We start from the raw sequence: 11275 nt of genomic DNA on the forward strand, positions 1-11275 counted from the left end.
AAACAAAATTCCTCCTTTCTGGGTTTTATATAATTGGATAAAATTTCCCCGCTGTGGCATGCTGGGAGTTGCATTTCACCCAGCGAGCGGAAGGCAACGGGAGCTCTTCAAACCTGGTCTTTTTGCAACGTTCGGAGGCCAAAACTGACCTTTTTTTCTTGACCAGCCTTCAGAAAAAAATGAAAAAATTAAGAAGGAGGGGGGGAGAGGAAAAATAGAAACAAAACTGAAGCTTGGTGTGTGCTCGCTTCTTATTTTGGGGCCCCGTGGCTGGTTCTCGCCCTCCACGAGCCGAAGCGGGCGGGAAGGGAGCGGTCGCTCGGGGAATTTGGCCTGAAAAAGGGGCGAAATCGGTCAATTCTGGCTGCGAGCGCGCCGCGGGGAACTCTGGGAGGTGTAGTCCGCGGAGCCATGGGCACCGCGGCGGCTCCGCGGACTACACCTCCCAGAGTTCCCCGCGGTACGCCACGTGATATTGGCGGACCAATGAGAGCGAGCGGGGCGGGCGCCATGATGGGGGCGGGGCGTTGAGTCCCCTCGCGGCGGTGCGGGCAGAAGCGGGGGGCGCGCGCGCCGCCGCCCAGGTAAGGCGGGAAATGGGGTGGGGGGGGGGGCCCGCGCGCGCGGGACAGGAAGTGACATCACGGGGGCCGGCGCGCGGTGGAGATATGGGGGGGGGTACGGCGGGGCGGGGGGTGACCCCTCCCCCCCCCCCCCCTTGCGTCGACGGGGTGCGACGTCACGGCGACGCCACGGCGGTGACGTCAGTGACGTCAGCGCCGCGCTCTGGGAGCTGGGCGAGGCGCTGGGGTTGAGGCCTCCGGGTGACGGGAGGAGGCCCCGGGCCTGTTCCCTGAGGCAAAGCGGGGCCTGGTCGTGAGGTGACCGGGACTGAGGGGTGGGCCCCGCTCCGGCTGCCCGGCCCCGCGGGCTGCCCCAGTCCCGGTCCCACCGCCCCCTTCACGCAACAGCCGGTGGCTGTGCTGCTCCCCGGGCCCCGCTGGGACAGGGACGGGGTTGCTGGTCTTTGCTCTCCCCTCGGGGAGGGATGAGCCGCGGCACTCCTCCGCCTCTCCGGCCCTTCCTTGCCACCGGGGGGGCTGGCACGGGAGCCCCCAGTGAGCTCTGGGCCCTGGCGCCGAGCCCCGGTTCCCAAAGCTGGGCCCTGTCCTTTGCAGTTGGGCTGGGAGCTCGCACCTCCCGGTACCGGCAGCCTTTATCTCGTGTCAGTAACCATCGAGGCCCTGGGATCGGTGTCAGCCACCACAGGAGTGCCGGGAGCTGCTTTTCGTCATCCCACGCGTCTTGTCACATCCACTTTAAGGTGCTGATATCTCCCAGAGACGTTGCGGCTCCGGCAGTGACAATAAACATCCATTTCGCCTCTGCCCGCTCTCTCCATCTCTCACCCGCTGCTCTCACTGGGCGCAAAGGCCAGCTTGAAGCCTTGGCTGAGTGTGGCTCTTCACACCGTGCCTGGTTTTGCCCCAAAAAGAGGGTTTCAGCCATGAAGGGGAGCACCAGGTGAAGGCAGGGGTGAGTGGAGGACTCTGTCGCAGGGGCAAGGGGAGCTGGGCAGCCTTCCCCGCCCGTCTCGTGTGCGGGCGTGATGGGGACAGGGAGCTGTGCGAGCCTGGGCAGGGGAAAACACGTTTGGCAGGGGAGAAATGGTTGAAGCTTCATCACTGGCAGCTCCTCCAAGTGCCAGGAGTTGCTGTCGTGCTCCTCGGCTGCCAACCTGGTGCAAAAAACCTGATGTGGGTCAATCAGGAGGGAATCGCCACGGTTCTGTCCTGTTTGCGCGGGGTTTTCTCCCCATCATCGGTGCCTTGGACAGTGATTTCTACTCTGGTGTCACTCAGAGCAGCTCTGGCGTGCTCAGCAAGTGCCTGGGGGCTCTGGGAGCCCCCCTGCAGTGGTGGGCCGGCCACCCAGCTTTATTTATGTCCCACATCCTTTATTTAATTTTATGTACCCCCACGAGGTGAACTTGTGGCTTAGGCCACACCAAAAGCTCTCTTTTTTGCCTTGTTTTTTCTCCTGCACGGCCAAGACTGGGGAATAGCAGGGGGTGAGCGCCAGGGTGGAGGTGACGGGGTCCGGTGCTCCCAGGGGTGGCACTTTATCACTCCGTGAGGAGAGACACACCGCTGTGGTGTGTCATGTCACACCGGGGTGTCACTTCAGGCCTCAGTTGCAGCAGTGGGACTGCAGCAGGGTGGCGCGGTGACCAGCAGGGACCCCTGTCCGTCCTGCCAGGACCAGGCAGCCGGTCGCTTCCCCCCTCTCTTTTTTTTCCCTCCATTTTCCTCCCTCTTTTTTCTCTGTCCCGTCCTGTCCGCCCCCCCGCAGGCTGTTAACTCACCCCCCCGCCCTGATCTCTGCCCTTCCAGGTTCACCGGAGGATGGAGCCAGCATCGGTGAGGACCAAAGTCCCCTCCTTCCTGTCTGACCTGGGGAAGGCCACGCTCCGGGGCATCCGGAAATGTCCCCGCTGTGGCACTTACAACGGCACCCGAGGCCTGAGCTGCAAGAACAAGAACTGCGGGACCGTTTTCCGTTACGGCACACGCAAGCAGCCCAGTGTCGACGCCGTCAAACTCATCACCGGCTCCGATTTACAGGTTTATTCAGTGCGGCAGAGGGACCGGGGACCAGATTACCGGTGTTTTGTGGAGCTGGGGGTCTCGGAGACAGCCATCCAGACGGTGGACGGGACCATCATCACGCAGCTCAGCTCCGGCCGCTGCTACGTGCCGTCGTGTCTGAAAGCGGCCACGCAAGGCGTGGTGGAGAACCAGTGCCAGCACGTCAAACTGGCCCTGAACTGCCAAACCGAGGCCACCCCGCTCACCCTGAAAAGCTCAGTGCTCAACTCCATGCAGGCTTCACCCGAAACCAAACAAACCATATGGCAGCTGGCGACCGAGCCCACGGGGCCGCTGGTGCAGCGGATCACCAAGAACGTCTTGGTGGTGAAGTGCAAGGCCAGCCAGAAGCACAGCCTCGGCTACCTGCACGCCTCCTTCGCCCAGAAAATGAGCGCCAAGACGCTGGCGGACCACAGGTTCTCCTGCTCCTGCCAGGCTCTGAAGCCCGGCAAGGGTGGCCCGGCCGAGGAGGAGGCGCCGCCGCCGCGCTGCATTCATTTCTTCGCCTGCATCTGCGCCTTTGCCAGCGACGAGAGCCTGGCGCAGGAGTTCGCCGACTTCCTCGCCTACGACTCCGGCGGTAGGTGGAGGGGGGGAGCAACGCACAGAGGATTTTGGGGGGTTTCGAGGGGCCGTGTCGGGCTGATGCCTCCCGCTCCCCTTCCTCCAGCTCGTGCCTTAGCAGCTGCCTGGTTTTCCTGGGCTGCCATTAGACCTGCTCCCCATTGGTGCTTCGTTAGCTGAGGCTTTATTTCCTGCCCCCACCTCCCCGCAAGCAGAGAGCTTTGTTGGGAGCGATTCCTCCTGGCTCCCAGCATGTGGGAGCAGAGCGGGGGGGCTCCCTGTGCTCCCCCGGGAGCTGGTGGAGGGGCAGATCCCACCAGGCTTTGCTGCGATGGGCGCTTGGGGCGACCCGGTTTCCTCTTCCCTTGGGGCTGGAGCAGCACTGGGGGGAGCCCAGCTCGCTCTGAACCCCCCTCCCGCAGCAGCAGCTGTGGGTTCAGTCCCCTGGGAGGGGCTTGTGCACCCCGATAGGTGCACCCGGATAATCCCACCCTGTCTTTAGGCACCCTAAGGTGAAAATCCACCCCGAGGAGAACGACCTGGGTGATGTGAGTGAAATAAAATCACCACTTGCTTCAAAGAAGCGTGTCTGCAGGGCCGGGAGGGCTTTGGGGTTTCTCTGAGGATGTTTGGGGCGTGCTGGGAGGTCTTGGGGATGCAAGTGCTGGTGTGGGGAGGGGGACACGGGACCCTCATGTCCCCACAGCGCTGCCACATGTGGCTGAGATGCTTTTAAGGACAGAGTCTCGTTTTTCTTAGGTCTGAAAGGGATCGTGGTCCCGCAGTTGGTTGGTGGTCCCGAAACCACGGTGCAGGCTGGGGAGGCAGCTGCTGCCAAGCCCAAGAAGAGGAAAAAGGACGTGACACCTGGTGAGCGTCTGCTGGAGGCTCTGTGGGATGGGGGGGACGTGGGCTGAAGCCAAACGCCGTGGCATGGCCACAGGAGGGGCAGCCCCACCGTGACCTGCCAGACTCGCAGCCGGCCGTGGGCTGCGTCCAGTGCCGGTGGGAGCTTTGGGAGCAGTTCTGGGTGTTGAGCCCACTCCTGTCCCGAGTCCGAGGGAGTCTTTTAGTGATTGTTAGTGGTGTAAAGGTGGCAAGAGCTGTGGTGACAGCCCACCCTAAGGAGAGAGGTGACTTCTCCATCCCACCCACTCTGCCCGTGGCAGGGATGCCCTCAGGGGGTGCCCGCGGACCCCCGGGACTTGTGCATTGACCCTCTCTTAAACAATCCCTCAGGGACACAGGCCACCAGCCCTCTCCTGGCTCAGGACCCAGCTCACAGCAACCCCAGGAGAAGCAGCCTGAAGAAGCCGGCCGTCGCTTCCTCGCTGAAAAGACAAGGTAAGCCTCGATCACGCGTCTCACCGGCAGCCGGGAGCGCTCAGGGACCAGGCGGACGCCCACAGCCCTTCGGTTCGTGCCACCGTAATCCCTGCAGAGGGGTCGGCCGAGCCCTCTCTATCCATCACTTGTTCTAGGAGGCAAAAATTGTTCTCAGGCACCTTCGTGTTGCTGGTAGCCGTGTGCGTCTTGCGAAGCTCAGGGTTATATTAATGTCTCCTGATGCAACTGAGTGCCCTCCTGGGTAAAATGGATAGGCAAAGCGGTTCAGGCAGAGCTGCGCCGGTTTCTATTGCTTTTTTTGCCACTGCCGACGTTTGCAGTGTCTCTTTGGGGAGGAGTGGCTGGAGAGCTGCCAGTCAGAGAGGGACCTGGGGGGGTTGGTTGCCAGCTGGCTGAACATGAGCCGGCAGTGTGCCCAGGTGGCCAAGCAGGCCAATAGCATCCTGGCTTGTATCAGCACTAGCGTGGCCAGCAGGGACAGGGAAGGGATCTGACCCCTGTGCTCGGCACTGGTGAGGCCGCCCCTCGATGAGTGGGTTCAGTTTTGGGCCCCTCACTCCAAAAAGGCCATTGAATGACTCGAGCGTGTCCAGAGAAGGGCAACGGAGCTGGTGCAGGGTCTGGAGCACAGGTCTGATGGGGAGCGGCTGAGGGAACTGGGGGGGTTTAGTCTGGAGAAGAGGAGGCTGAGGGGAGACCTCATGGCCCTCTGCAACTCCCTGAAAGGAGGGTGCAGAGAGGGGGGAGGGGTCTCTTGAGCCAAGGAACCAGCGCCAGGCCAAGAGGGAATGGCCTCAAGCTGCGCCAGGGCAGGGTCAGACTGGCTCTTAGGAAGGATTTCTTTGCAGAAGGGGCTGTTGGGCGTTGGAATGGGCTGCCCAGGGCAGGGGGGGAGTCCCCATCCCTGGAGGGGTTGAAGAGTCGGGTTGAGCCAGCGCTGAGGGATCTGGTGGAGTTGGGAACGGTCAGGGTGAGGTTCATGGTGGGACTGGAGGAGCTTCAAGGGCTTTTCCAACCGAGATGATTCTGGGATTCTGTGCTTCTGTTCATGTCGAGCTGATGGAAAGACAAGTTGGTTTGCTGTCCTGCTGCCTTCCTGAGCTCTGCTTAACACAGGTAGTTTTATCTGCGCTGCTGGGGAAACCCATGCAGGTGAAATGGGGAATACTGGGCTGGAGCTGGCCACAGAGGAGCTGCGCCCATGGGGCAGCCAGTGTGCCTCGGTCTTAGTTATTTCTCCTACCCCTCGGGCTTGGCACTTCACTTGTGTGCCCCTGTGGATTCTGATTTCCCTTCCCTTTCTCCTGCAGGCTGTACCCAGCTGCTGGACGAGTCGCAGGTGACCCTCTCCTTCCAGGACTGGCTGGCCAGTGTCACTGAACGCATCCATCAAACCATGCATTACCAGTTTGAGGGTAAGGCCTTGGGGGCCACCTCGGGAGAGCCGTTGGGCACGGCTCCACGCCACGCTGCTCCGCTCACTGCCCTTCCTCTGTCGTTAAGCTCCTGGCAGCATTAAATAACTGTCAGCTCCAAGGGAGGCGAGTGCTTCGCTTGGAGCAAATGTTATTTTGCCCTGGGAGGTTTCTATCAGCTTGGAGTCATTTCCCGAACATGGACTTAACGGTTATCAGCAGCCTGGTGCTGGGTTTATCCTGGGGAAGGGAGAAATTCCCTCAGAGGTTGTTGATGCTCAAATTCAAACTGCCTGAGGTCGTGCGGAGGAGGTGAGGTTAAATAAGGTGATGCTTAGCGGCGTGAGGTCTTGGAAATTATAATCCACTTTTCCTCCCGTGGCTTGGCTGTCCTTGTCCCCACCACGTGCCCTGAAGGCAGGGCTCGGCCATGCACGTGGCTACTGGCAGTGGCTTGTGGCTGTAATACCTGGGCAGGGGGCTACTGGCCCCAGCGACCAGCGTGGGGCTTGTGGGGGCAGCAGGGCACGTCTCTGGCCCATCCTCCAGGTCTGTAAAAATCCTTATTGGGGAGGTATTTCATAAGTCTGGCTGCTGGGAGAGCCGTGCCTGGCTGGCAGGTGCTGCAGAGGGACCTCCAAAAAATGCCTGAAGGGGAGCAGCTCTTTACGAGCAATGTAAGAGCACTGTGCGTTTGTCACGTTAGACAAACACGCGACCTGCTGTCCAGCAGCGGGCCCTGAGGTGTCATTACGGGCAGGGACCGTGCCAGTGCGCTGGCCTCGGGCGGTGACAGTCCGTGGTGCTCAGTTTGTGGTTGGACTCCATGATCTTAAGGCTCTTTTCCAACCTAAATTGTTTTGTGGTTCTTAAAAACAGTTACGTTGTCACCCCCCAGCCCCCTTCAGCAGCATCACCCCACTTTAGCAAACAGTGACTGAAAGCCCTGAGGGGCTGAGCCCCGTTGCTGCGCTCCCCGGGACAAGCACGGGAAGGGGTCCAGCACCGGGCCGCAGAGACTGGGGCACACGCAGAGCCTGCGGGGAGTCACTGCCCAGAAGGACGAGAGAAAATCTCAAGTTGGAAAGATCATCAGGTCCAGCTCCCCGCTCCTCACCAGACTAGATGTGATCTGGTGAGAGGCCTGAAGCCCCCAGGGCCAGGCTCTGTCAGCAGTGCCCTCAGGCAGGCCCAGAGGCAGAGGACACAAAATGAAGCGCCAGAATTCAAGAAAATATGTCAGCCTGATGGTGGCAGTGCTCTTCCAGCCGGCTGCTGGAGGCCCCGCTTGCAGAGATACTCAAAACTTGAGCAGGATGGGGGTGTGCTTGAACAACACAGCACCCCCTTTCCCCCCCAGCGCTGCCTCTCCCCTGCCCTCACCCCATGTCTTCTTCTTCCTGCCCGCACAGGCAAGCCCGAGCCGCTGGTGTTCCACATCCCCCAGGCTTTCTTCGACGCGCTGCAGCAGAGGATCTCCAGCGGGAGCACAAAGAAGAGGCTGCCCAACTCCACTACAGGTAAGACAGGAGCACACTTGGCGCTGGGTGAAACCATTTAGGCTGCTTTTAGAGGAGAAACCCAGCAGCAGCAAGAGGAAAAAGATTCCTCACTTCCCTCTGGTTTCCAGCAGCTTTTCCCCTCCCTGCAGCCATGGAAGGCCAATGGCATCCTGGCTTGTATCAGCACTAGCGTGGCCAGCAGGGACAGGGAAGGGATCTGACCCCTGTGCTCGGCACTGGTGAGGCCGCCCCTCGATGAGTGGGTTCAGTTTTGGGCCCCTCACTCCAAAAAGGCCATTGAATGACTCAAGCGTGGCCAGAGAAGGGCAACGGAGCTGGTGCAGGGTCTGGAGCACAGGTCTGATGGGGAGCGGCTGAGGGAACTGGGGGGGTTTGGTCTGGAGAAGAGGAGGCTGAGGGGAGACCTCCTGGCCCTCTGCAACTCCCTGAAAGGAGGGTGCAGAGAGGGGGGATGAGTCTCTTGAGCCAAGGAACCAGCGGCAGGCCAAGAGGGAATGGCCTCAAGCTGCGCCAGGGCAGGGTCAGACTGGCTCTTAGGAAGGATTTCTTTGCAGAAGGGGCTGTTGGGCGTTGGAATGGGCTGCCCAGGGCAGGGGGGGAGTCCCCATCCCTGGAGGGGTTGAAGAGTCGGGTTGACCCAGCGCTGAGGGATCTGGTGGAGTTGGGAATGGTCAGGGTGAGGTTCATGGTGGGGCTGGAGGAGCTTCAAGGGCTTTTCCAACCCAGATGATTCTGGGATTCTGTGAAGTGAGTCCCATGGCAGAGGACACTCGCTCAGTGGGACACGCAGCCTCTGCCACGCAGGGTGTTGCTGTGAGCTCCCGCCTAAGCCTAGCCTAAGCCCAGCCTACCTGCAGGCTCTGTGCCTGACCATGGGCACCAGCTCTCGGCATTTAGCTGAGCACGAGAACAGCACAAGCCTGGGCTGCAGGAATAAACCCAGCCCCAGGGAGGCTCAAAGCTGAGACTTCGTTCACTGTGTCACCTCCGCCCAGCTCTGACCAAGCTCTGCCTCTGAGCCCAGCGCGGCCCTGGGCCCTGGCATGTGTCCTCACTGCTGTACACCCTTTTCTAGATGAATGTGGAGTGTAAATCCAGGCTTAAGCGCATGCTCAGGGCTCTCTGTGAAGTTAAGCACATCCTGGCAGCGCTGCAGAGCCTCCGCTGCAGCGAGGCCTCGGGCCCACCAGCGCCAGCTCCGTTTGTGCCCCCCTCTACCCTCAGCACGAGCAGAGACAAAGCCCCTCCCAAGCCCAGTGCTAGTTAGGATTCACTTTACTAGCAACTCTAGATTAACAGAGCCCTGGAGAAGAGCCCACAGGCAAGGACAAAGCCCAAAACGCAGGAGCTGCACCCAGACCAGGCAGATTTGGCCTCAGCTCTCACTCTGGCTTGTGGCTAAGAGGAAGGGGGAGGAGAAGAGGAAGAAAAAGCGCAGAGTGAACCTTATCCCCCCGCCTCCTCACTGCCTTTTCTTTCCCTCCCCACAGCTTTTGTCCGCAAGGACGCTCTTCCCCTGGGCACCTTCTCCAAGTACACGTGGCACATCACCAACGTCCTGCAGGTCAAGCAGATCTTCGATACGCCCGAGGTAAGGGGGGGAGGCAGCAACCCCCCCAGCCCTGCCGCTGCCCCTTACCCCCAGCCCCTCACCCGGGTGCTCCCCCCGTGCTTGCCGGCAGCTGCCACTGGAGATCACACGCAGCTTCATCCAGAACCGGGACGGGACCTACGAGCTCTTCAGGTGCCCCAAGGTGGAGGTGGAGAGCATCGCCGAGGCCTACGGCCACCTGGAGAAGCAGCCGGCCATCCGGCCACTGGAGCTCAAGACCTTCCTCAAAGTGGGTAAGTTCCCCCTGGGGGGAACAACCCCCCCACCCCTGGGCAGCCCCGGCTTCTGCTGTCCTGACTTGGGAGCTCCTGGGACTAAGTTGGGCTTTGGGCGGGACTAAGTTGGGCTTTGCGGGGTGACCAGACGACTCTTCCCCCCGGTATGGGAGCAGCAGCCCCTGCCCAAAGCCTGGAGCGAGACCCCTGCATGAGCTGCAGAGCACGGGGGGGCCCAGGGCTTTACCCCAACCCCCCCTCTCTCAGCAGTTCTTCTAAGCCTTGCCTGGGACTTGGGGGGCCCCCCCCCATGCCTGAGAGGCCAGTCCCCAGGAGCAAGGGGCTCTCCCCAATGCTAAGGGGGTCCCCACTAACAAGGACCCCCCTCCACGTTCCTACCCACACTGAGGGGGCCTCAGGCATAAGGGCCCCCCTCAGACAGGCCCTAAAAGTCCAGAGGGGACCCCCCCCGTGCACCCCCAGGGAGGGCCCTTCCCAGAGGAGGTGTCCCCCCACCCCTAGACACAGCCCACCCTCCTGCCCCCCCAAAAAATTCTCAAACACCCGAGATCTTTCTGCCGTCACTCCTAGCCCCCACCCAGACCAAAATAAAGCAAAATACAACTCCCCGCCCCCTCCCCCCCCGCCCCAAAATCTCACCAGCAAAAAACAGAACACCCACCATCACACACACAGAAATTGCACAGCCCCCTCCCAAACCTCAGCCACGGGGGGGCCCTGCACTGCACCCCCCTTTGGGGATAAGTGGGAGGCTCCACCTTGGGACCCCCCCAAACCCCCAGGGGACCCCAACCCACATGCCTCAGCCTGGCACTAAAAAGGGGGGGTGGGGGGTGGCGGTGTGGGACACAAGCAGACCTGGGTGCTTAAGGGCATGTGGGGGGGCCTGGGCCCCCTCTTTCCCCCCCAGGAAACACGTCCCCCACCCAGAAGGAGCCCACCCCCTTCATCATCGAGTGGATCCCCAACATCCTCCCCCAGTCCCGCATCGGGGAGCTGCGCATCAAGTTCCAGTACGGCCACCACGGGGGCCCCCAGCCCGGCCCGGGCCACCGGCCCCCCGCCACCATGGAGCCGGCGCTGGAGCTGCCCCCCCTCACCACCATCGCCTTCCCCTGAGCCCCCCCTTATTGCGGGGGGGACTTGGGGGGGGCAGGGGGAGGCCCAGCCCCAGGACTGGCCTGCAAAGACTCCGGCAGCAGGAGCACCCCCAAAATAAAACTCCTGCTCATGGGGTGCACTGAGCCTCCCTGCACCCAGTATGGGGAGTGTGGGGGGGGGGGAAGTGGGGGTACACCCTGGGAACCCCCCCAGGAGGCTGGGAGCAGTGGTCCCAGTACCCATATTACCCTCAGTTTCCCCAGTACCCCCTATCACTCCCAGTGCTACCACAACCCCCCAGTGCTACAGTACCCCAACACACCCCAGTACCCCCAAATTACCCCCAGTACACCCCAGTAAACCCCAGTACCCCCATTCCTCCCCCACGGCCTCCAGCCGCCAGGGGCGCTGCTGCCGCCCTGTGCCAAGATGGCAGCTGCCCCGGTGCTGCGGGTGAGGGAGGGGGGGGGACACAGGGGGGACACAGGGGGGGTGCGGGGACACCAGGAGTGGGGGGCACCAGGGACTCCAGGCATGGGGGGGTGTGGGCGTGGGGGGCTCTGGGGACATGGGGGGGATGGGACACTGGGGACACTGGATATAGGGAACACTGGGTGTGGGGGGCACCAGGGCCATATAGGGGATGCCTGGTATGGGGGGGGCACTGGGGACACTGGGGACATCGGGTATAGGGGACAGAGGGTGTGGGGACACCAGGGATGGGGGGTCACCGGTTGCAGGAGGCTACAGGGACACCATGGGGGGGGTGTCCAGGCATGGGGTGGGGGCACAGGGGACCGGGCAGGGCCAGCCCCCACCAGCTACC

At 61.9% G+C, this 11275-nt stretch overlaps 1 protein-coding gene across 7 annotated transcripts; it reads left to right on the forward strand.

Moving 5' to 3' along the window:
- The first annotated feature begins 508 nt into the window (after nucleotides 1–508).
- C28H2orf42 (chromosome 28 C2orf42 homolog) lies at nucleotides 509–10588 on the forward strand. 7 transcript variants are annotated; one of them, XM_074852244.1, is made up of 11 exons: nucleotides 509–584; nucleotides 1325–1536; nucleotides 2394–2420; nucleotides 2625–3231; nucleotides 3975–4085; nucleotides 4455–4559; nucleotides 5873–5977; nucleotides 7390–7497; nucleotides 8991–9091; nucleotides 9183–9345; nucleotides 10259–10588. In XM_074852244.1, the coding sequence occupies exons 3-11, from the start codon at nucleotides 2406–2408 to the stop codon at nucleotides 10465–10467; spliced, it is 1524 nt and encodes a 507-aa protein (XP_074708345.1). In that variant the 5' UTR covers nucleotides 509–584; nucleotides 1325–1536; nucleotides 2394–2405; the 3' UTR covers nucleotides 10468–10588. The 7 variants fall into 7 exon arrangements, with proteins under 7 accessions (XP_074708345.1, XP_074708346.1, XP_074708342.1 ...); XM_074852245.1 differs by having other exon boundaries at nucleotides 1325–1524; XM_074852241.1 differs by having other exon boundaries at nucleotides 2394–3231.
- The last annotated feature ends 687 nt before the right edge of the window (nucleotides 10589–11275 follow it).

The sequence above is a fragment of the Strix uralensis genome, chromosome 28 (genome assembly GCF_047716275.1).
Source record: "Strix uralensis isolate ZFMK-TIS-50842 chromosome 28, bStrUra1, whole genome shotgun sequence".
Classification (NCBI taxonomy): domain Eukaryota; kingdom Metazoa; phylum Chordata; class Aves; order Strigiformes; family Strigidae; genus Strix; species Strix uralensis.

Excerpts from the sequence above, each read along its gene's own strand:
- C28H2orf42 (XM_074852241.1), top strand. The coding sequence starts at position 2,406 with ATGGAGCCAGCATCGGTGAGGACCAAAGTCCCCTCCTTCCTGTCTGAC. Across the intron at positions 3,232-3,974 it reads CCTCGCCTACGACTCCGGCG|GTCTGAAAGGGATCGTGGTC; the intron begins GTAGGTGGAGGG and ends CGTTTTTCTTAG. Across the intron at positions 9,346-10,258 it reads CAAGACCTTCCTCAAAGTGG|GAAACACGTCCCCCACCCAG; the intron begins GTAAGTTCCCCC and ends TTTCCCCCCCAG.